Source organism: Ictidomys tridecemlineatus, chromosome 1, assembly GCF_052094955.1.
Source record: "Ictidomys tridecemlineatus isolate mIctTri1 chromosome 1, mIctTri1.hap1, whole genome shotgun sequence".
Lineage (NCBI taxonomy): Eukaryota > Metazoa > Chordata > Mammalia > Rodentia > Sciuridae > Ictidomys > Ictidomys tridecemlineatus.
In genome coordinates, this window is record NC_135477.1 from 208,019,821 (window position 1) to 208,046,273 (window position 26,453).

General features: G+C 34.7%; 1 protein-coding gene across 1 annotated transcript in view; it reads left to right on the forward strand.

The window, feature by feature from the left end:
* Positions 1 to 18,130, forward strand: part of LOC144364965 (uncharacterized) — a 33,511-nt gene extending 15,381 nt beyond the window's left edge. The window contains 3 exon segments of the mRNA XM_078015371.1: positions 3,289 to 3,415; positions 15,894 to 17,822; positions 17,825 to 18,130. Coding sequence (XP_077871497.1) covers positions 3,289 to 3,415; positions 15,894 to 17,822; positions 17,825 to 17,943 — 2,175 coding nt within the window. The 3' untranslated portion in view covers positions 17,944 to 18,130.
* The last annotated feature ends 8,323 nt before the right edge of the window (positions 18,131 to 26,453 follow it).

The window sequence follows — 26,453 nt, forward strand, 5'->3', positions numbered from 1 at the left end:
CTATCTGAAGTGTGAGGGGTAAAAAATTCCTCCTAGGATGTAGGCTCTCTCTTCACCTCACAGATTGTTTCTTTTGCTGAGAATAAACATTTAGTTTGATTTCATCCCATTTATTGATTATTTGTTTTAATTCTTGTGCTATAGGTGTCTTGTAAAGGAAATTGGGGCCTAATCCTACACAATGAAGATTAGAGCCTGCATTTTATTCTATTAGATGCAGAGTTTCTGGTTTAATTCCTAGGTTCTTGATACACTTTGAGTTGAGTTTTGTGCATAGTGAGAGGTAGGGTTTGTTGAAGAGACTATATTTTCTCCAGTGCATGTTTTTGGCACCTTTGTCTAATATATAATAATTGTAATTTTGTGCATTAGTCTCTGTGTCTTCTATTCTGTACAATTTGTATATCAGTCTGTTTTGTTGCCAATGCCATGCTGTTTTTGTTACCATTGCTCTGTAGTATAGTTTAAGGTCTTGTATAGTGATGCCACCTGATTCACTCTTCCTGCTAAGGATTGCTTTAGGTGTTCAGGGTCTCTTATTTTTCCAGATAAATTTCATGGTTGCTTTTCTAATTCTATGGGGAATGCCATTGGGATTTTGATTAGAATTGCAGTAAATCTGTATAGTGCTTTTGATAGCATGGTCATTTTGATAATATTAATTCTGCCTATTAATGAGCAAGGTAGATCATTCCATCTTCTAAGGTCTTTTCTGTTTTTTTTTTAATTTTTCTTTAGGTTCTGTAGTTTTTCTTGTATAGATCTTTTTCCTCTTTCATTAGGTTGATTCCCAAGTATCTTATTTTTTTGAAGTTATTGTAAATGTAGTATGTACCCTATCTTTTGTATGTAAATTTTTAAGCTTTGAACTTTTTATATATTTCAGTATTATTTATTAATAACTTACATTCAGCATTTAATGTGTCTATATGTTGTTATGTTTTATGAATAAAGGGATAAAATTGCATTTTATTGTCACACTGTTTTCCCAATATCCTAGCATCTTTCTTTGGAATGAATGCCATTTTTCCTCTTCCCTGCACTCTAATCTTCATTATATATCACTGCCTAAATAACAAGAGGCTTATTAAAAGTTTTGTTTTTGTTGTTGTTTTCTGTAGTTCTGCCATTTATTTTATTATGAGGTTTACCCTGATTGATTTAACTTCATAGCATCAATCATGTGGCATCATGATATTTTCATCAGCAGTAGACTTTATGTACAACAGTGGAAATAGCAAATATCTTATCCAGATATCTAGATTCTTGTCATTATACTCAGAGAAATAAAAAATTGCAGAATATTCTTAGGATAAAATTTTCATCAGAGTGTATTTCCATCAAATGAGAAATCATTATATATGCATATATTTGAAATTATATACTATATAATTAAAATAATTATTATTTGTTGAATTTTCAAATTTGCTACTGCTTCTTTAATTGTATCTGCTTTTTTAAAATTTATACTGTAAATTGAACCCAGGGGTGCTTATCCATGAAGCCACATCCTCAGTCCTTTCTGTATTTTATTTTATCAGTCTTGCTGAGTTGCTAAGTGCCTCACTAAGTTACTCAATACAATATAGATAAGACAATATTATATATAATATTGTCTTCAAATTTATGATCCTTTTTCCTCATCCTCCTCAGTCACTGGAACTATAGTTTTCCATCACTAGACCTTGCTCATTTGCTTTTTAAAAGCACCAACATGGATATTGGTAACTGTCTCTGTGTTATGTTTATCTTTAATAGCTTCTAATTTTGCTCTTTTGCTTAAGATTTTCTTTACTTTTAGTTTATAAAATTTACTTTTTTTTGGGATCAAAGATTTGATAATAAATTCTTAGTCATTTTATGGCTTACTAATTATTTTCTGTATGTTTTATTTTCAACCTCAAGTTTAGTTGAATTTTAATTTTTGCAGCTGCATAGAGGTCTAAGTGAAACATAATAACCTGTATGGATATTGTTTAAAGAAATTGAAAGACAATTTAACACAGGTTTTTTACTGTACTGTATAAACCCGAAGGACATAAAATCAGAATGCTACATTGACTCAGCCACATTAATGTTTACAGCAGCATAATTCACAATAGCTAAGCTACAAAAGCAAACATTCAATGAGAAATGGGTCCATTCAATGATGACAAGATAAAAAATTGTTGCTTATGTACACAATAAACTATTAATCAGCCATAAAGAAGAATAACTTTATGACATTGGCCAGTAAATGAATGGATCTGGAGGTGTTATGCTTAGTAAAACAAACCATTTCTTTAAAACTGAATGTTTAATTTTTTTGCTGATATGTAAAATCTAAAGTTCATAAAGTGGGGAAGGGTAAGAAAACAAGAACTGTAGATTGCACAGTGGTAAAAATAAATAAATAAATAAATAAAAGGGAAAAAGATAGAAATATTAAAGATATATAGAAATCCTACCATCAGAGTCACCAACAAGAACAAGATTCTAATTAGGATAAGATATATCCCATGCTTACATAATACCATAAAAATTGATTCTACTCTCAGGTAGAACTAGAAAGAACCAAAAAAAAAGAAAAAAAAACAAATTATATATTTTGAAAAGCTATATGTATATTCTATTATAAACATCATACAATATATGCATCAAATTTTATATATATATAAAAGCATATATTATTTTGTATGTTAAAAATTGTTAAAATTATAAAATGGAATATGCAAACAGGATTGTTTTTGTTATTTTTTATATTAATAACATTCATAAATACCATAGAATGTTTGAACTTAAATTCACTGTTAAATATTTCCATTAAGTGGTCTGTCTACCTTGTTATATTTCAAAATTTCTCTTATACCATTGGTATTGGGATTACTAGAGATATCACTACATTTTCAGAAATGCCAGCTCAATCAGAGAAATAAAAAATAAGATTCTACACTTTAGTAAATCTCTGATTAGTGGTTGTACAATTAAAATTTGAGGATTACCTTTTTTAATTACAATACTTTTCTCATCTGAACAATATACATAATTTAGATCATGATATAAAATATCAAAAATTATATATTTTTGTGGTAATGCCTGAGTTTTATGTTGTGTTTTACAAATGTGGAATATATATACTTTTTGGAACTTAAATCACTTTTTCTGCAGAAGTAGAAAATAGTATCATTTTGTTCCAGAACACCACCTACATGATAGTCTACTAACTTTCATTTTAACTTCATTTACCTTACGGACTGTGCAAATGTTCATGTGGTCAATGTGTTATTTATTTATCTATTCTTTTTACAGTTATTTTTATCATTCAGGGATATAGCCATTGATTTTACTGAAGAGGAGTGGGAATGCCTTCAGCCTGCTCAGAAAAACTTATATAAAGATGTGATGTTAGAGAACTATAGAAACTTTGCCTTCCTTGGTAAGTTTAATTTTCATTTAAAATTTTTAATTAATAGTTATTATTTAGTGTACTTCTGTTGTATCTTCTGGGAACTTCTCAATAAGAATGAGTTTCAGTTTTGTGTTTCAAAGATAAAGGGCATTTTTAGTACAGATAATTTACTCTTTAATATATATTGTTACTCTTTAATCTCTCTCTTTCTTGGTATGTTATACATTCTCCACTTTAGATAAGTAGTTCCTAGCATACTTTAGTGATGTAAACTCTTGTAGCCTACACAGAGCAGGGGACACAGCGATACCTTCAAATGGAGAAAACCAATCTAAAAAATGTTGGTAGAGTAGTTATTTAGCAGAAATGAAAACATTTTAGAAGCTTAGGTATATTTCTTTTGATTTTAATCATTGAACACATACTGCCCTACATTTATCACATTTTCAAATTCTTTGTGATCCTCCATTTTCTTCTTTAGTGATGTCCCAGTTTATTCAGATTAACTATCAATACTTACATTTTATTGTGAGGGCCAGCATGATGTGTTACAACTCTTCTTGTGAGGAAACCTTTAAAGAAGCAAAAAGAATAGAGAGTATCAATCTCAGTGAAAAGGAAAAAAAAAAACTGGCCACTCCTCTTCTTGGCTGTACATAGTATGCCCCCAAATTACATAGCTTCTGTTGCAATGACTACATTCTAACCTAGTATTATTTTAACCCCAAGTGTTAGCTAACCAAGATAGCGTACAGTTAATACAAACAAAGAGTCTCTTCTCCCAAAGGACATTACCACAGAAACTAGATAGTGCACCTGTAAAGTTGTCTTAATAGCTTCAGAGAGAAACTGCTGGGACTTACTATTGGGGGACTCAGGGTGCCAGTTTCCATCACCTGCACACTTTCTATTTCCAAGGTCAGAATACTTAAAGCCCCCCTCCCCTCCTTTTTTAAGGCCTTTTGAATAAATAATATTACTTATCTTCTTAATGCTGGTGGGGGCAAAAAATAGGGCAGCCATAGAAAACAACAAGTCCCAACATCAGTAAACATCCAACTATGAATATTTTTTGACGCAGATGAAATTGAGTAAACATGAGGTTAGCCAATCCAACAAGTCAATCATCAATCATCTTGTTGTACCTTATTAATGATATCTTTAAGGTAATCTAACTCTTTCGAAATAAAATTACTATTATCACTTAAATTGAAGGAACACATGTTATTAAACTTCTGACATCCATTATGATATAACAATACCACACAATCAATTGCAATCATGAATTTTAAGTATGGCTTGACAATGTTGTTTTTGTTCTTTATTAAGCATATTAACAGCCATGGAGGCATGACTAATACTTTTTATGATAGCATAGGTGAGTTTCATTGTAGTTTTGTAAGCCCATAGAGCTAATCAGGGAAACCCACTAAGGAAAATGTCAGAGCATCAAATTCTGCCTTGGAGAGAATGTTCACTGAATTGTCACAGTTTTTATCAAGAGGAATAGACCTTTTATGAATATATTGTGCAGGATTGTGACCTATTAAATACTATGTGGATGGTAAGGACACAGTTATTCTGCTAACACAACAATGAATACCATGAGACATTTTTTCAGGTATATAACGATTTCATCCAAGTGAGTCAAGATATTGTAATGGGTTGTAGAAGTCCAGGATCTGACAGTACTGAGTTTCCCACAAGTGGTGTACAAAAACAGAGCAAAGCATTAACAGAGTTTTGTATGAGTTTAGCAACCAAAGCAGTAACTAAGTTATCCATAGTGCATTCTAACCTATTTGAGCCAACTCCTTTTGATCTGAGGTTATTAATGGTTTTATATCCCCCCAAGAATCTGGAATTATAGTATCTTGGGTTCCTCTATTAATGTTTCTCCTCTTTTAAGGAGAATGATTATTCTCTTGTTTGGAGGGACTCTTCTTTTCTAGGGTTAAATGAATCTTACAAATCAGCTTGTCAAGTCCCTGATATACATTTATAATTGCTATATTTCATGCATCAAAAAGAACATTTTGGCATAAGTTTAACAGTCTATACTTTTCCCCATGTGATCAAAGGCATAGTACCTTGCCATGGTAATAAGGTGGAATCTTATATATATTTTCATAGATAGATAGATATAGATAGATAGATATAGATAGATAGATAGACAGATAGATAGATAATGGCTGTTTGAGAATAAAATGCCTATTCAATGCAGATGACCAATTTTGAATATTAATTTTATGTTGTATATTGAGCACATTAAGTGTAAATAAAACATTATTTAATGCATATTAATATGAGAGAGGCTAGATCTTGGTTTGTTTCTGTTTTAAAAGGCAAGGATCAGGATATAATTTACTCACTCAACAAAAGCTTGCCCAAAATGATTATGAGAAATTTCATAATTTAAAACTAAATCTCATTCATTAAACATTGTGCAAAAGGATGAGATGTAAATGCAGAGGTATTATCCATCTTTAAACAAATAGGCCCTCTAGGAGCAGATCATGCTTGGTTTCTTTTCATGCTCAATGCTGGTATTGACTTGGAAGTTTCTTTTTTTAGATTCAATTTTGTTAGTATTTTTTTCTTTTTTATTGTGTTTTTTAATAATGCATTAATAATCGTAAGTATTTTGAAGTTTATAACTCATTATACTTCTGCTTTGTAAGCTATTTTCTATATTTCTTATTTTTCTATTTTGATTAATGATTTAATTTCTAGATCATTGCTTTTTATTGTGACATGAGTGGATTTTTTACATATATATATATATATATATATATGTTTTATATCCCCTCAAGTGTAGTGTGTGTGTGTGTGTGTGTGTGTGTGTGTGTGTGTGTATTCCACTTATCTTTGTATATTCTATAGGTTTTTAATTTTTACAGTATTTCACAAGTTGCTTAGACTTGTCTTAAACTTGGTGTTGCTTGATAAGCCTCTCCCATATTGGTAGAATTTCAGGTTTGCACACTAGAGATGCCCCTCTCATTTTTTAAAAGAATTATTCAAATACACAATTTATGCTTATTTATATTTATATTTTTTGTCTCAATTTCACTCTCAAAACTTTCTTTAAATGGTTATTTAATGTTCTTTTTGTAATTAATAACTGCCAGTATCCTAATTTTCAGTTTTTAATTTTTTTTTCTTTCTTGTCACTTGGATTAAGCCATGCTTCTCTTTGTTTATATTTGCTGTATTATTTTTATTTGTTCATTAAAGGAGCCAACAGTAGATTATATAGTTCATTTTTGTAAAAAAGTATAAAATAACATTTAAATAAATAAAAATAGGCAAGAGCAGTGCTGCATCCTTGTAATATTTGCTAATTGGGAGGCCATGCAAAAGTACTTCATGTTGAGGGAAGTCATAGAAATTTAGAAACAGCATGAGTCAAAAAATTTTAAAAAGACTTGTGTTGTAGTTCAGTGATATAGAATTTGGGGGTTAATCTCAAGCACCACACATGAAAAATTAAAAGTTAGATAACCTAAAGATTGAGAAATGCCAGTGCTAAATATGTATCCATGAATAATTAAATCAGAAAACTGAAGAGATACCTCATCTTTTGTGTTTAGTGCAGACTTTGTTCTCAGTATTAAAATTATAGGCTCAATGTATGTGCCTATCAATGACCAAATGTGTAAAAATATTGTACTTATATACTATTATTATTTAATTATAAAATATTTTGTCTCTTAAAGTGTTATAAGAAATATATGCAGGACTTTGCATTAAAGAAATGTGGCATGCAGAGATTAAGTTGCAGGTACATTTGATTCACATGTGGAAGTCAGTAATTTAGTGGGTAAAATTTTGCTCACCAGGTACTGTGTTTTGTTTAGGGTTGATATTATACTCAAAGTTACATATTTTTATTTTATTGAGCATAAGAGAGTCAAGAGTTTTGTTTTACCATATGGTGAGTGTATTATATTCTTCATAAATACTAATAGAAAAAATATAATACCTTGTAAGAACAAAACTGATAATTATCTAAAATAATAATTGTGTTAATTCATTATTTTTGTGTTAATTCATTATATTTAGTCATTTTACCTTGTATGTATATATAGTATAAAGTACCATGATATATTTAGGAAATAAACAAAGGTGTATTTGTCAATGAAAGAAATCATCATATCTCATGAATTTAAAAATATAAAAATCAATTTATTATACTTGATTGTTATGGGTTGACTTCATCCAATTATTATGGCCATATGCTATGCAAGGTTTTTATAGTCTTTTAAAATGTTTTAATGGAAAATTTTATAGACATATATGTGCATACTTCTTAGTAAATTTTTTTTTCATTTTTTCTTTGTAAGAATCCATAGCCTCTTTACCCTTGTAGAATATTTGTGGTATTTTTTTTTTCACTTAGAAAAGGTGCACAAGTTTATAAACCACTTTAAAAAATATTAAAAATAGATACAAAGAACTACAGATCCACTTAAGAGAAAATCAGCTACTCCAGGCAATAAAACTACAGGAGATATCACAATATCAATACTTGAGAAATAGTGCCACTTGTTATCTGATCATATCACTCACAGAAACATTACCCAGGAGAGTCAGAGCCAGTATAAACACTCCCAGAACCATTTAGAGCACACTATTTTTTTTTTTTTTGCATAGATATGTTTTATTTTTTTTATTTATTTTTTTTTTTATTGTTGGTCGTTCAAAACCTTACACAGTTCTTAATACATCATATTTCACAGTTTGATTCAAGCGGGTTATGAACTCCCAACTTTACCCCGTATACAGATTGCTGTATCACATCAGTTACCCTTCCATTGATTCACATATTGCCTTTCTAGTGTCTGATGTATTCTGCTGTCAGTCCTATTTTCTACTATCCCCCCTCCCCTCCCCTCCCCTCCCCTTTTCTCTCTACCCCTTCTACTGTAAATCATTTCTTCCATTTGTATTATCTTGTCTTACCCCTCCATTACATATTTCTTGATATATCATATTTCACATTTTGATTCAAGTGGGTTATGCACTCCCATATTGCCCCTTATACAGATTGCAGATTCACATCAGTTTCACTTCCATTGCTTTACATATTGCCATCCTAGTGTCTGTTGTATTCTGCTGCCTTTCCTTTCCTCTACTATCCCCCCTCCCCTCCCCTCCCCTCCCCTCTTCTCTCTCTACCCCCACTACTGCAATTCATTCCTCCCCCTTGTATTATTTTTCCCTTTCCCCTCACTTCCTCTTGTATGTAATTTTGTATAAACCTGAGGGTCTCGTTCCATTTCCATGCTATTTCCCTTCTCTCTCCCTTTCCCTCCCACCTCTCAACCCTGTTTAATGATGGTCTTCTTCTTGTGCTCTTCTTCCCTAGTCTGTTCTTAATTACTCTCCTTATATCAAAGAAGACATTTGGCATTTGTTTTTTAGGGCTTGGCTAGCTTCGCTTAGCATAATCTGCTCTAATGCCATCCATTTCCCTCCAAATTCTATGATTTTGTCATTTCTTAATGCAGAGTAATACTCCATTGTGTATAAATGCCACATTTTTTTTATCCATTCGTCTATTGAAGGGCATCTAGGTTGGTTCCACAGTCTTCCTATTGTGAATTGTGCTGCTATGAACATCGATGTAGCAGTGTCCCTGTAGCATGCTCTTTTTAGGTCTTTAGGGAATAGACCCAGAAGGGGGATAGCTGGGTCAAATGGTGGTTCCATTCCCAGCTTTCCAAGAAATCTCCATACTGCTTTCCAAATTGGCTGCACCAATTTGCAGTCCCACCAACAATGTACAAGTGTACCCTTTTCCCCACATCCTCGCCAGCACTTATTGTTGTTTGACTTCGTGATGGCTGCCAATCTTACTGGAGTGAGATGGTATCTTAGGGTGGTTTTGATTTGCATTTCTCTGACTGCTAGAGATGGTGAGCATTTTTTCATGTACTTGTTGATTGATTGTATGTCCTCCTCTGAGAAGTGTCTGTTCAAGTCCTTGGCCCATTTGTTGATGGGATTATTTGTTATCTTATTGTCTAATTTTCTGAGTTCTTTATATACTCTGGATATTAGGGCTCTATCTGAAGTGTGAGGAGTAAAGATTTGTTCCCATGATGTAGGCTCCCTATTTACCTCTCTTATTGTTTCTTTTGCTGAGAAAAAACTTTTTAGTTTGAGTAAGTCCCATTTGTTGATTCTAGATGTTAACTCTTGTGCTATGGGTGTCCTATTGAGGAATTTGGAGCCCGACCCCACAGCATGTAGGTCGTAGCCAACTTTCTCTTCTATCAGATGCCGTGTCTCTGATTTGATATCAAGCTCCTTGATCCATTTTGAGTTAACTTTTGTGCATGGCGAGAGAAAGGGATTCAATTTCATTTTGTTGCATATGGATTTCCAATTTTCCCAGCACCATTTGTTGAAGATGCTATCCTTCCTCCATTGCATGCTTTTAGCCCCTTTATCAAATATAAGAAAGTTGTAGTTTTGTGGGTTGGTTTCTGTGTCCTCTATTCTGTACCATTGGTCCACCCGCCTGTTTTGGTACCAGTACCATGCTGTTTTTGTTACTATTGCTCTGTAGTATAGTTTGAAATCTGGAATCGTTATACCACCTGATTCACCTTTCCTGCTTAGTATTGTTTTTGCAATTCTGGGTCTTTTATTCTTCCATATGAATTTCATGATTGCTTTCTCCATTTCTATAAGAAATGCCGTTGGGATTTTGATTGGCATTGCATTAAACCTATAGAGAACTTTTGGTAATATCGCCATTTTGATGATGTTAGTTCTGCCTATCCATGAACAGGGTATATTTTTCCATCTTCTAAGGTCTTCTTCAATTTCTCTCTTTAGGGTTCTGTAGTTTTCATTGTATAAGTCTTTCACCTCTTTTGTTAGGTTGATTCCCAAGTATTTTATTCTTTTTGAGGATATTGTGAACGGGGTGGTTGTCCTCGTGTCCATTTCAGAGGATTTGTCGCTGATATACAGGAATGCCTTTGATTTATGCGTGTTGATTTTATAACCTGCCACTTTGCTGAATTCATTTATTAGCTCTAACAGTTTCTTTGTAGACCATATTGGGTCTGCTAGGTATACAATCATGTCATCTGCAAATAGTGATAACTTAAGTTCTTCTTTTCCTATTTTTATGCCTTTAATTTCTTTCGTCTGTCTAATTGCTCTGGCCAGTGTTTCGAGAACTATGTTGAACAGGAGTGGTGAGAGAGGGCATCCCTGTCTTGTTCCAGATTTTAGAGGGAATGCCTTCAATTTTTCTCCATTCAGAATGATGCTAGCCTGAGGCTTAGCATAAATTGCTTTTACAATGTTGAGGTATGTTCCTGTTATCCCTAGTTTTTCGAGAGTTTTGAACATAAACGGATGCTGTACTTTGTCGAATGCTTTTTCTGCATCTATCGAGATGATCATATGGTTCTTATTTTTAAGTCTATTGATGTGGTGAATAACATTTATTGATTTCCGTATATTGAACCACCCTTGCATACCAGGGATGAATCCTACTTGATCATGGTGCACAATTTTTTTGATATGTTTTTGTATCCGATTTGCCAGAATTTTATTGAGGATTTTTGCATCTAGGTTCATTAGAGATATTGGTCTGTAGTTTTCTTTCTTTGAAGTGTCTTTGTCTGGTTTCGGAATCAGGGTGATGTTGGCCTCGTAGAATGAATTTGGAAGTTCTCCCTCTTTTTCTATTTCCTGGAATAGCTTGAAAAGTATTGGTATTAGTTCCTCTTTAAAGGTTTTGTAAAACTCTGCTGTAAACCCATCAGGTCCTGGGCTTTTCTTAGATGGTAATCTTTTGATGGTTTCTTCTATTTCCTCAATTGATATTGGTCTGTTTAGGTTGTCTATATCCTCCTGACTCAATCTGGGCAGATTATATGACTTAAGAAATTTATCGATGCCTTCACTATCTTCTATTTTATTGGAGTATAAGGATTCAAAATAATTTCTGATTATCTTCTGTATTTCTGAAGTGTCTGTCGTGATCTTGCCTTTTTCATTCCTTATGCTAGTAATTTGAGTTCTCTCTCTTCTTCTCTTCACTAGCATGGCTAAGGGTCTGTCAATTTTATTTATCTTTTCGAAGAACCAACTTTTCGTTTTGTCAATTTTTTCAATTGTTTCTTTTGTTTCGATTTCATTAATTTCAGCTCTGATTTTAATTATTTCTTGCCTTCTACTTCTTTTGCTGTTGTTTTGCTCTTCTTTTTCTAGAATTTTGAGATGAAGTATGAGATCATTTATTTGTTGGTTTTTTCTTTTTTTAAGGAATGAACTCCAAGCAATGAATTTTCCTCTTAGAACTGCTTTCAATGTGTCCCATAGATTCCGATATGTTGTGTCTGTGTTTTCATTATACTCTAAGAATTTTTTAATTTCCTCCTTGATGTCTTCTAAAACCCATTGATCATTCAGTAACCTATTGTTCATTCTCCAAGTCATGCATGATTTTTCCTTGCTTCTTTTATGGTTGATTTTTAGTTTCATTCCATTATGATCAGATAAGATGCATGGTATTATCTCCGCTCCTTTATATTGTCTAAGAGTTGCCCTGTGACATAATATATGATCTATTTTTGAGAAGGATCCATGTGCTGCTGAGAAAAAAGTGTAGCTGCTTGATGTTGGGTGGTATATTCTATATATGTCAATTAAGTCTAGGTTGTTAATTGTGTTATTGAGTTCTATAGTTTCCTTATTCAACTTTTGTTTGGAAGATCTGTCCAGTGGTGAGAGAGGTGTGTTGAAGTCTCCCATGATTATTGTATGGTGGTCTATTAGACTCTTGAACTTGAGAAGAGTTTGCTTGATGAACGCAGCAGCACCGTTGTTTGGGGCATATATATTTATGATTGTTATGTCTTGTTGGTGTATGGTTCCCTTGAGCAGTATGTAGTGTCCTTCTTTATCCCTTTTGATTAACTTTGGTTTGAAATCTATTTTATTTGATATGAGTATGGACACTCCTGCTTGTTTCCGCAGTCCATATGAGTGATATGATTTTTCCCAACCTTTCACCTTCAGTCTATGTATATCCTTTCCTATCAAATGCGTCTCCTGAAGGCAGCATATTGTTGGATCTTGTTTTGTGATCCATTCAACTAGCCTGTGTCTCTTAATTGGTGAGTTTAAGCCATTAACATTTAGGGTTATTATTGAGATATGGTTTGTTTTTCCAGCCATATTTGTTTATTAATGCTGTTAAACCTGATTTGTTTTTCTCTTTGATTTTTCCCCCCCTTTACTGTCCTACCTCCCACTGTTGGTTTTCATTGTTGTTTTCCATTTCCTCTTCCTGTAGTGTTTTGCCAAGGATTTTTTGAAGAGATGGTTTTCTAGCTGCAAATTCTTTTAACTTTTGTTTATCATGGAATGTTTTAATTTCATCTTCCATCCTGAAGCTTAATTTTGCTGGATACACGATTCTTGGTTGGAACCCATTTTCTTTTAGTGTTTGAAATATGTTATTCCAGGATCTTCTAGCTTTTAGAGTCTGTGTTGAGAGATCAGCTGTTATCCTGATTGGTTTACCCCTAAATGTAATCTGCTTCCTTTCTCTTGTAGCTTTTAAAATTCTCTCCTTATTCTGTATGTTGGACATCTTCATTATAATGTGTCTAGGTGTGGATCTCTTATGATTTTGCACATTCGGCGTCCTGTAGGCTTCTAGGATTTGGGGTTCTGTCTCATTCTTCAAGTCTGGGAAGTTTTCTCGTATTATTTCACTGAATAAGTTGTCTATTCCTTTGGTTTGGAGCTCTGTGCCTTCCTGTATCCCAATGACTCTTAAGTTTGGTCTTTTGATATTATCCCATATTTCTTGGATGTTCTGCTCATGGTTTCTTAGCAGACTTGCTGAGCTGTCTATGCTCTTTTCAAGTTGAAATACTCTGTCTTCATTGTCTGATGTTCTATCTTCTAAGTGATCCACTCTGCTGGTAGTTTTCTCAATTGAGTTTTTAAGTTGATTTATTGCTTCCTGCATTTCTAGGATTTGTATTTGTTTGTTTTTTATTTCCTCTATCTCCCTGTGAAATTGATCTTTTACTTCCTGGATTTGTTTATGAAGTTCCTTGTCAATGTGATCTTTCATTGTCTGATTTTGCTGTCTCATGTCTTCCTTGAGACTCCAGATCATCTGAAGCATGTATATCCTGACCTCTCTGTCTGACATTCCATCTGTTGCAGCTATTACCTCTTCTAGAGTTGAGTTGACCTGCATTGCCTGTGGTCCTTTCTTTCCTTGTCTTTTCATACTGCTGGCGTTTCTTTCTGCTTGGTGAAGCTGTTGTGTTTTTGAGATTTTCCCTCTATTTATTTATATTGCTCTTGTATAGTTGAAAAGTCTCCCTTGCAGGACAGATGGTGGCTGTGATCCTCCACCAATTGGTGCGATCTGTCTACCACGCTGGCGGGCCCTAGGTCTGCTCTGCTGGCCGGTCGAAGGTCCGCCTACCCAGCAGGCGCGAGGGGCACCTCTGTCTCTCCGTAGGTTGCTGGGCCTGACCTGCCTGTGGGTCGCCGGTTCTCCTACTTTGCAGGCACTGGGGGTGGGGCCGGCTCCGGCCCGCAACCAGCCGCTGGGCCTGATCTGCCGCTGGTCGCAGTCCCGCCTACCTTGCAGGCACTGGGGGAGGGGACTGTCCTGCCCCTCAGCAGGCCACTAAGCCTGATCTGCTAGAGGTGACAGTCCCGCCTACCTTGCAGGCTCTGGGGGAGGGGACGGGCCTGCCCCACAGAAGGCCGCTGGTGGGTCGCAGGACCCTGTTCCTTGCAGGCGCGTGTGTCAGCTCTGTCTGTCCGCAGATTGCTGGGCCTGGCCTGCCCGTTGGTCGCCGGTTCTCCTACCTTGCAGGCACTGGGGGTGGGGCCGGCTCTGGCCCCAACCAGCCACTGGGCCTGCTCTGCCGGTGGTCACAGTCCCTCCTACCTTGCAGGCACTGGGGGAGGGGACGGGCCTGCCCCACAGAAGGCCGCTGGTGGGTCGCAGGACCCTGTTCCCTGCAGGCGCGTGTGTCAGCTCTGTCTCTTCGCAGATTGCTGGGCCTGACCTGCCTGTGGGTCGCCGGTTCTCCTACTTTGCAGGCACTGGGGGTGGGGCCGGCTCCGGCCCGCAACCAGCCGCTGGGCCTGATCTGCCGCTGGTCGCAGTCCCGCCTACCTTGCAGGCACTGGGGGAGGGGACTGTCCTGCCCCTCAGCAGGCCACTAAGCCTGATCTGCTAGAGGTGACAGTCCCGCCTACCTTGCAGGCTCTGGGGGAGGGGACGGGCCTGCCCCACAGAAGGCCGCTGGTGGGTCGCAGGACCCTGTTCCCTGCAGGCGCGTGTGTCAGCTCTGTCTCTTCGCAGATTGCTGGGCCTGACCTGCCTGTGGGTCGCCGGTTCTCCTACTTTGCAGGCACTGGGGGTGGGGCCGGCTCCGGCCCGCAACCAGCCGCTGGGCCTGATCTGCCGCTGGTCGCAGTCCCGCCTACCTTGCAGGCACTGGGGGAGGGGACTGTCCTGCCCCTCAGCAGGCCACTAAGCCTGATCTGCTAGAGGTGACAGTCCCGCCTACCTTGCAGGCTCTGGGGGAGGGGACGGGCCTGCCCCACAGAAGGCCGCTGGTGGGTCGCAGGACCCTGTTCCTTGCAGGCGCGTGTGTCAGCTCTGTCTGTCCGCAGATTGCTGGGTCTGGCCTGCCCGTAGGTCGCCGGTTCTCCTACCTTGCAGGCACTGGGGGTGGGGCCGGCTCTGGCCCCAACCAGCCGCTGGGCCTGCTCTGCTGGTGGTCACAGTCCCTCCTACCTTGCAGGCACTGGGGGAGGGGACGGGCCTGCCCCACAGAAGGCCGCTGGTGGGTCGCAGGACCCTGTTCCCTGCAGGCGCGTGTGTCAGCTCTGTCTCTTCGCAGATTGCTGGGCCTGACCTGCCTGTGGGTCGCCGGTTCTCCTACTTTGCAGGCACTGGGGGTGGGGCCGGCTCTGGCCCCAACCAGCCACTCATATTTGTGGTATTATCCCTCAAAATATACTAGTTATTTTTATGTCTGTATGTCATGGTAGACCAAAGCCAGTTTTTAGATACTTTCTTTGAAAAAGCAACAAATGTTTGAATATTTTACATTTCTCTTGTTCTACTGAGAGTGAAGGTAGCTGGTAGATATTTCCTAAATACACAATGCTATCTTATAGAGAACAAAAGGCTGTAGATGATAAAAGTAACATACTTACCTTCTCTTTATTATATTTCTCTTCTTAATGATATACTCCTCTTGGATGCTGTGATTTCTACAAAAATTTGAGTAATATTCTGAAGGTTATTTTGTTTGTGATTTTTTATTGAACTGATATATTTTTTGATTTAGGATGACTTGGACATACTAATCTTCTACACTCCTGATGTATTTATTCTACCCCAATTTCATGTTATGTATGCAAAATATATTTATCCCTGTCTAGTAGGTATTGTTTATTTTTTTATTTTTGTTTATTTCAGCCATGACTCCTCAGCACACCCAAGAATATTCACCAGATAAGGGTATAAAACATATATTTCACAAAGTGATAAGTGAGAAATACAGAAGTTGTGATTTTGACTATTTACAACAAAAGAAAATAAGGAAAACTACAAGTGAGAGTGAAAACCAGAAATCATATAAAAAATCAGGTCTTGTTCACCACCAGAGAATTTATACTGGAGAAAAGTCCTACAAATATAAAAAATGTGGCAAAGATTTTAGTAAAAAAAAGGTCTTATTTGCCACAGATGAAACCACACTGGAGAGATGCCTTACCAATGGGAAGAATGTTTTTAAAGAAATTTCAATCTTTATTAAGCAAAGCAGAATTCACACTGAAGAGAAGCCCTACAAATGTGAAGAATATGGTGAACTACTTAGTCAAAAATTAAACATTATTTACCAAACAAGAATTCACACTGGAGAAAAGCTCTACAAATGTAGAGAATGTGGCAAAGCTTTTAGTCAAAAAACAGACCTTATTCACCACAGCAGAACTCACAGTGGAGAGAAGCCCTACAAATGTAAAGATTGTGGCAAAGCTTTCAGTAGAAAAGTAGGACTTACTTACCACAGCAGAACTCACAGTGGAGAGAAGCCCTACGAATGTGAAGAATGTGACAAAGCTTTCAGTCAAAAATCACACCTTATTTGCCACAGAGGAACTCACACTGGAGAGAAGCCCTACAAATGTAAAGAATGTGGCAAAGCTTTCAGTCTAAAATTACTCCTTATTTGCCACAGAAGAACTCACACTGGAGAGAAGCCCTACAAATGTGAAGAATGTGGCAAAGCTTTCAGTCAAAAATCACACTTTATTTGCCACAGCAGAACTCACAGTGGAGAGAAGCCCTACAAATGTAAAGATTGTGGCAAAGCTTTCAGTCTAAAAGTAGGACTTACTTACCACAGGAGAACTCACAGTGGAGAGAAGCCCTACAAATGTGAAGAATGTGACAAAGCTTTCAGTCAAAAATCACACCTTATTTGCCACAGGAGAACTCACACTGGAGAGAAGCCCTACAAATGTAAAGAATGTGGCAAAGCTTTCAGTCAAAAATCACACCTTATTTGCCACAGGAGAACTCACACTGGAGAGAAACCCTACAAATGTAAAGAATGTGGAAAAGCTTTTAGTCAAAAAACAGACCTTATTCGCCACAGCAGAACCCACAGTGGAAAGAAGCCCTACAAATGTAAAGATTGTGGCAAAGCTTTCAGTAGAAAAGTAGGACTTACTTACCACAGCAGAACTCACAGTGGAGAGAAGCCCTACAAATGTGAAGAATGTGACAAAGCTTTCAGTCGAAAATCACACCTTATTTGCCACAGGAGAACTCACAGTGGAGAGAAGCCCTACAAATGTAAAGATTGTGGCAAAGCTTTCAGTCGAAAATTAGGACTTACTTACCACAGCAGAACTCACAGTGGAGAGAAGCCCTACAAATGTGAAGAATGTGACAAAGCTTTCAGTCAAAAATCACACCTTATTTGCCACAGGAGAACTCACAGTGGAGAGAAGCCCTACAAATGTAAAGAATGTGGCAAAGCTTTCAGTCAAAAATCATACCTTATTTGCCACAGGAGAACACACACTGGAGAGAAACCCTACAAATGTAAAGAATGTGGCAAAGCTTTTAGTCAAAATACAGACCTTATTCGCCACAGCAGAACCCACAGTGGAAAGAAGCCCTACAAATGTAAAGATTGTGGCAAAGCTTTCAGTCGAAAATTAGGACTTACTTACCACAGCAGAACTCACAGTGGAGAGAAGCCCTACAAATGTGAAGAATGTGACAAAGCTTTCAGTCGAAAATCATACCTTATTTGCCACAGGAGAACTCACACTGGAGAGAAGCCCTACCAATGCAAAGAATGTGACAAAGCTTTCAATCGAAAATCACACCTTATTTGCAACACAGAATTCACACTCGAGAGAAGCCCTACAATTGTGGCAAAGCTTTTAGAATAAAACAGGCATTATTCATCATAGAAGAACTCACGCTGGAGAATAGCCGAAAAATGTGAATAAAGTGGCAAAACTTTTAATAAAAAAATAAAACTATTCACCACAGCAGTAGACACCCTGGTGAATATGAAATGTAAATAAAGTGATAATACTTTTAAAGAAAAACTAAACCTCATTAATAGGAAAGAACCCCTATGAATGAAAACAATGTATCAAAGCTTTTAATAAAAAATCAATTCTTTTTCACCACTAGGCTATTTATTCTGAAAAGAAAACATAAAAATATAGAGAATGTAGAAATGTTTTGAATTATATATCATACATTACTAGACATCAGAGAAAATATATTGGAGAGAAGCTTTATAAATGAGACCATTGAACCATTCCTCTAAGAAAGGGTTAAAATTTAATCCTCACCACAATAATCATAGCAGATAGAAAGTTTTGAAATGTGAAAATCGACATTGTGACAATGCCTTCAAAATTTTTTCATCAATACTCAGCACCAGTGGATACATACAGGTTAGAGAGAATATAAATGGAAAAAAAAACAACATTTCATAGCCACATGTTTCTTAAACACTAGTGATTTTTGAAGAATACATTGTGCCCAGAAACCCTAAAAAGTTAAATAATATTTCCAAAGTTATTCAAATTTTAAATTCATTGAACATCTGAAAAATCATACCAGTAGTGAACACTGAACAGATTTTGTCCAAAATGTATGCCTTACATAACAATGAAACATTTATAATCAACACCTTGACAAATGTGAGAGTATAGTGAAGTCATTATCTATACATTACACCTTGATGTATATGAGGATCAGTAAAGAAACAATTCATTTAAATATCGAATATAAGTACCTGTCTTTAAATTTTGATTAAATTTATTAAGCATTATCAAGTTATTTGGTAGAAATGTCAGTCATAAATATCATACATGTATAATGCAGAAACCTCACCGTTGAAAGCATATTTTTTTTCTAAATCAAATAATACTATTTTCACTTTTGAGTACCAGAGAAAACAATTATAAGGAATCTATTTTTTGATGTCTAACACTGAATTGTATTATTTTAATCTTTTTTGTATTGCAGTTTAAATTTAGGGATTTTTAAACACAGTGCCACATTCTTATGTCCTCTCTCCGCTTTTTCAAATTTTGATACTGGTCTTGCCAAGTTGCGTGAATCCACACTAAGTTGCTGAGGCTGAATTTAAACTTCTGAAACTACTCAGCTTCCCAATTTGCTTGGATTACAAGCATGGACCATCTTGCCCAGTTTACAGTGCATTATTTTTTACCTATTTATGTATGCAGTATGTCTTTATAACTGAATATTTCTGTATATGTTAAGACTCATGTATTGCATTGTGTCATTAAAAGACAGATATCACAGTATTCCACTTGATTAAATATTTTATGCAACAGTAAAACCTACTATTGAGTAAATAATACTCTAGCATCTCTTAATACTTTTACACATTTTAATCAAACTTAATGTGGAGTTAAATTTGCATAATCAAATCATTGTAATTTATTTTCTGTTTTTTTTTTCATGGTGAAATTACAATTTATAGAAAGGACATAGATAAATATTGGAAAATAAACCCCAGATTTTCACATCTATATTTACAAATTTTAACATTTTAACTTTTTAACATTTTAACATTTCATAATGATTTGAATAGACTGAATTTCCACAACCTTAAAGGTAGCTCTTGCAAGAGAGAAGTGCTTTATCTTTCTTGTGTGTGCATAATGCACTTCTAGACTACAACCTCATTGAAAACATTGCATTTTTATGTGAATGAGGTAAATGATCAGTGTTTTCATATACATTAGTTAATTCTGACATCATTGTTATTCTATAGGCAGTGATATTTTAGGGCAGGAATCAGAGAAATGGATGTGGAGTCAAGGTTGAGTGAGGTCATATACTTATGAAAAAATAATAAGCTATGCTTCATAGTCTTATTTTCTGTGAACCAAGTGGTAACAGGTAAACTGAGAAGGTTTTATGTAAAGATTAAGTTTCTTATCATAAAATGTTGGCTTACCAACTACAATAGGGCAAAGGCTTTTTATGCATGGAATCCATTCAAAAATCATTGAATATCATTCACAATATTATTAATATTACATATAATTTATTTAGAACTGAGTTTAAAACAATATATGGCTAAGAACAATGCCTGGGGACATTGTATACTCTCCAATACAGACATATTTATACCAATTGTACATCAAATTACACTAAATAAGAAGAAAAATAAATTGGATCAAAGCACAACCATATACAAATAAAAACTTGTAAAGATTTAAGCAAGAGACAAATAGTGGATGAAGTGTGGCTTCTAAATTCTAGGGGGAAAATCATTATATAATCATAGGTAATTGAAGAAAGATAAGTTACCCACTTTGAGCTAGAACAGCATTTGAAAAAAAAAGAATCATAATGTTAGCAAAGATTATTGACTTCCTTTTTTATGCTTTGTAATATATTCCAAAAAATTCCTGCATGTTTTATTTCAGTCAAATTGAGAAACAATCCAGTAAGTTAAAAAAAGAAAAGTGTTTCTCCTCTGGTTTTAAAAGCAAGAAAAGGAATAAAGATTTATTGAGCTAGAAAAACTTACTGGTTAGAGGTAAAAAATAGAACTGAGATTTCCAGAGTCTCTGTATAATGTATTTCAGTGATCTCTGGATGCACAAGGCATTTTTGCATAACAAAGAATTTGTTCACTTCTGTACAGCTAAAAGAACATTGCTATTTTTAGTAAGACTTTTTTTTATTAATAACAGTGATGTACCTTTCAGGTGTTTCCAGCCACAACAATACACAATTTCAGAAGTCTCCTGGTTCATGCTCCATATATTCTGCCACAATATTCACCAGGACAAGATAATATAAACCTTTTGTCAGCCCCATCAAAGCATTCACTTTTATAATTTTTAAGGCCAAACATTTACTGCAGAGAAAAGTATGATACATTGAACAACATAGTTTTACGTAGTAAAAATATTTTTTTAATGAAAAATATATCCCAACTGTTTTGTCTTGGGATTGCATTAGAAAAATATGAGGTAATTATACTGTGTATTATGATCTCAGGCTCTGAGCCTTAAAATACAAAAGAATATTTTATGTTTATTTTTAAATATAGGTTTTATATTTCAAACATTCAAATCAAATTCCACAGCAATTAATGATAAAAAAAGAAAAAACACACACACACACAAAAAACTGCTTTTTGGTGTCTCATCATGACCTTTCAATACCTGCTGTAGATTGCCTGTGGGTTCCACTTTTAATTTAAAAGATAATAATTTTTCCATGCAATTTGGATCAAGTGTTGGACAAAATCTCCTGTATTGTTTTCCTGGGCAAGCTGTCATACTTGAAACAACTGAACCCCCAATCAAAATATCTTTACATTCTAATTATATCAGTTCTTAACTGCTCTAGCATAAAACAAATCCACTTTCTTCTTGTTGAATATCTTGAGCCCAAAGATATGTAACCTGAGAGCTAAAAGAAAAGGACATAAATGAAGGGGTCTTTTTAGCATAAGGCAAATTGCACTTTTTTGTATTTAATTTTTCTGCTTGTGATGATGTACACTTCTCTGCCTACTTAAAATATCTACTTCCACAGACTACATAATTCATAGTAATTCTCAGGAGTATTATCTACCTTTCAATTTCAATTTTTTAGCTTTCTATATAGTTACCACACCATCTCATGGCCAGATCAATATTTTCTTGAACTTCTTCATATATTAATCAATACACCATCTCAGATATGTTTGTTTCTAGATTGTCAGGGATCCCTCCTAGTGAATTCCGAGATGTGTGAGAGATTGAACAAGCATAGAAATTTGCTTATAAAAAATAAGCCATGTTGTAGGTGGGAAGTAAAAGGAGAAAATATGCAAAAGGCCTCATCAAAACTTGTATATGCTGATACTACACAAGGGTATTCCGATGATGTCTGGTTTGGGGTATGGAAGCAACATTTCTTATACACTATGACAAAAAGTTTATCAAATATGGTTGTTATGAACTTTTTGAGAACATCCAAATTTACCTTAGTAATTTCTACATTGGAACACTACTGTTACTTTTAAACAAAACTATTCGTTGCAATAAATCTGAAATAGTTCTTTAATATTGCAGAACAGAAAATTGGTGGCATTACTGACTGAATGCCAATATTTTCCAAAAACACCTATAGGGGTACTTAACAAAATGCATGGATAATTAAAGACTGAAATGACACCCAGAAACAACTACTTATAGTAAAAAAAAAAAAAATTATTACCTTATTTCAAATACTAGTGCACTCTTTTGCTTTTTTTTCCCCAAAAGTTAATTTTTTTTAACCTTTTGGTATAATATTTCACTTCATTTATATAATATGATCAATAGTATGTTTTTTCATATGCACTCTCTGATGCATCCCAAATATATTTTCATACCCCAATACCATAGCAGATTTCTATACACATTATTCACTAGAGAAACAGTAGTTACTTCTGAAATCTATTTTGTCCTTTTCAAATGAGGACTTGTAGGTTTCTTTTTTTAATATCTGAAATAATTAGGATGAACTTAATTCTAATTAGCATATAGTAAATTTCTGTTAAAAAGAGCATTTATATAATCTGTACAATATGGTATGTGGTTTTTCATGTTTTTAGCTACAACTTATTGAGTATTATAACAATCTTATGTAGGTAAGATGTGGGTATGATGAACAAAAGACAAATACCAATTACATGCTGCATTGTTAGTAATTCACCAAACAATTTTTTCAAAAACAGACACTCTGATGTGTGGTTTTTACCAACTATTATATTATCAATGAACGAAGTTCAGTAAATGAATAATTGGAACTACATACTTGCTTAGGGTGCCTATAGCTCATTGTTAAAAATCCTTTAGTTATATAAAATTTTAATACTGTTTCTTACATTGTGACTTAATGGAATTTTGATAAAATGTACATTAATAATGCTGAAGTCTTTCACTAGATCTTATATAAGTTTATGAAAGAAATATGGTATATGTAATATCCTCAATTCTAAGTGTCTTATGTTTTAAGAAACTGTATGAAAAATTCAAATTAAAGTTAACATACTAATATCAATAGCAGAAGCACCACAGGAAAAATGAAAACAAAGAATTGGGAGATTCCACCATTATAGATATATTTTTCTCAACATCTTTTCAATGTGCCTAACACAGTATTGATACCAAAATTAACGAGCAACCTCTTCTCGTGCTGAGTGTGCATAATGTTATTATATAAAATGAAAACAATTGCAAATGTTTCAGAGATGCATTTTACAACATTACTTGAAAATACAATCAATTGATCAGTATCTCACTGTGTTTGACCACAGCAAATACCTTCTCAGTGTTCAAGATAAATGGGTAAAAATAAAAATGAAAAAATTCAAGTAAAATCCATGTTAAACAATAACAACTATTTTTTTTCATAAGGAAACTGTCAATGTTTTTTTGAAACAACATGACAATAAATTGTTCCCTATCACATAAAGGAAAGCAACAGTTATTTATTTTATTATTTGAATATGCCAAGTATTCTTTGGCAAACTGCCACATATATTGTTTTAATTTTACAGGTGTGAATTATATCTAATTTTCTCTAAATTGCTACTTATTTAATATAAATTTGTTGAGAAATTATTTCTGCATATGCTGATTTGTGAAATATAGTGAGGAATAGAAGTCATTGAAATCTCTATGTATTGCAATCCCAGTATGATAGGAGGAAGCTGTATATAATTATGAGAAACATTGAGTAATATTAATTTGTTCCAGATATTTATTTCCCTTAGTATCCACTTTTCACATAAACTAGTGCTTTTAAATTGAGCTGACTATAAAATATCATAGGAAAAGCCATCAGAGCAATCAGAATAAGTAATTTAATAGAAAACAATAAAATCATAAACATCTGGTTGAATCAACTAGCCAACTGTTGGATCTTAGCTTTTGACTTTTCTAAATTTCCTCCTATTTTCTTTTTTTTTTAATTTATTTATTTTTTTTATTGTTGGTCTTTCAAAACATTACATCTTTCTTAATATATCACGTTTCACAATTTGATTCAGAATGGTTATGAACTTCCATTATTACCCCGTATACAGATTGCTGAATCACATCGGTTACATCAGTTACATTTCCATTGATTTACACATTGCCATTCTAGTGTCTGATGAATTCTGCTCTCTAACCTATCCACTACTATCCCCCCACCCCTCCCCTCCCCTCTTCTCTCTCCACTTCTACTGTAAAACATTTATTCCACTTGTGTACTTCTTCCTTACCCCTTACTTCCTCTTTTGATGATGACTAAGAGGAAGGTACTTTTTTTTTGTAATCCAAAATGTTTTAGTGATTAATGTTTAGATATTATTTAACAGTGTGGGTATATCCAGATGAGCTAAGCACACTTTGACAAGCACACTATTGAATGTTATAGTTTCTGTATTGAAATATGTAAAGACATTTGCAAACTAGTACCTAGGAATTAAGACATACATTTACAAATATACACATTCTAGATTTGATAAGGTAAATGTAAACAGATGCTGTGACTCCTTCCAAACAGAAAACCCACAAGATTAATAAGAGAACCAAATGGCTCCCTACAGTATGAATGTGCAAAATTAAAGCATGGTAAACTGATATTTACATAAATATCAAACACACAATTAGTTTATACATTGTCAATGACCTTCTAAGATGTGTCATGAGTGGTTCAATGAATTTTTTTTCCCAAATGGAGAAAGTACTCAGAGACTAAACTCCAATACTTTTAAATGAAACATAAAAGTCCTTATCTGTTTGACCACTGCCTCAATTTGAAGTGTAAGACATGATTTTAGATAAGCAGTCTATTGTTTTTAAACAAGTGGTTCTAAACAAATCTTTAAATTCTAAGTAAAAAAAAATTACAGATGCTATTAGATTTACATTAAACAGGTTATCTCTCCATCCAATTTCCCAGTTCTCTTATGCTGTAGCTATCTGTATAATTTTACCTTAATTTTTTTAAGGTTCTCCCCTCTCCTTTGATAATTTTGGTAAACTAGGCACATTTAAAAGGAAGTCTGTCAAAACAGATAGCAGTACAGAAACCAATCCAAATTTGGACCCTATCAACCAGTTCATCTATGGGACTCTGTCAAATGGTAAATGTTCAATCATCTCTTAAAAAATACCAACCTCTCTCTCACTGGGTAAAGCAAAATGGACCTCTGTTTCTTATATAAAAACACTTAGCACTTCAGAAATTAAAAATGGCCTACTTACTCCCTACACTCTTCCTAAAATCTTGAGGACAAAGAATATCTATTTAAGTTTCATCATGACTCTTTTAGAGCTCCCCACCCCCAATTTTTAATTTTTTTTACATTATTAATAGTGGCACTCAAAATAAAAAAATAAGATTTGTTAAAAAGTTAAACTGACTGTTCCACTAGATTTGAGCCTGCTTGATTGAAAGCCAATATTATAAAACTGAAGGTGCCGTTTCTGATTTCACATCTAGCCAGTCACTTAAAATGACTCGTTACACACTCGTTTCATAAATCATGGTCTTTGATTTTTCTAAACAGAGCTATTACAAATGAATACAAACTTTAAACATATCCTAATTTAAACTAATAGGCTTTGGGCCCTGCTTTTTAAATTTTAAGGCATGTGTGTTTCTCTACTGTAACAACACTGTACAAATTTACATTTACAATCACATGCATGATCTACAGTTTAAAAAAAAAGTTTGGATTACAGTTGTGTTTTAAATTGTGAATCACAATTCAGCACCTATCATGTTATAACTAATAAGGCAACAGCAGTGTCGAGTACTACGGTAACACTCCCTTTTCCACAGTCTAGCACAGGGGTCGACAAGAGCCCAGAAATGTGAGAAATCTTATGCCTACTTGTATAATCTGTATACGTATTCTAGGGGTTTTGAACTGATGAAGGAGGTCCTACACAAATCACACTATTGTAGGCCGGACTAGTTACAGCAGCTGTTAACGAGCGTCGGGCACAAATCATTGTGCTTACAATTGCATGGCATGTCTGGAGGTGTTCAACTCTGCCATTCTTTTTTAAAAAAAAGAATGTGATGGTGAAAAACAATTTGGAAAGGTAGTATTGAATATTTTATATAAAAGAAAAGGCAGGAATATTTAAAATAGTTTTGATTATTAGACTCATGTAAAACATTAAAAGGTAGTATCCAGGCCTGATGTGGTGGTACATACTTGTAACCTCAAAAAATCATAAAATCTGAGGCAGAAGTATCACAACTTCAAGGCCAGCCTTGGTAACTGAGACCAGATCTCCATGATAAAATATCAAAGAATAATGAATATAGATAAATGATAAAGCACCCCTGGGTTTAATTCCCAGGACTATATAAAACAGTAGTTTCCAAAATTTACACCCAAATCAGCAGCCTCCACTATATCTGCAACTATGTAAAGTTCTAAAAGAAAACTAAATTCAGCCATACCTACTA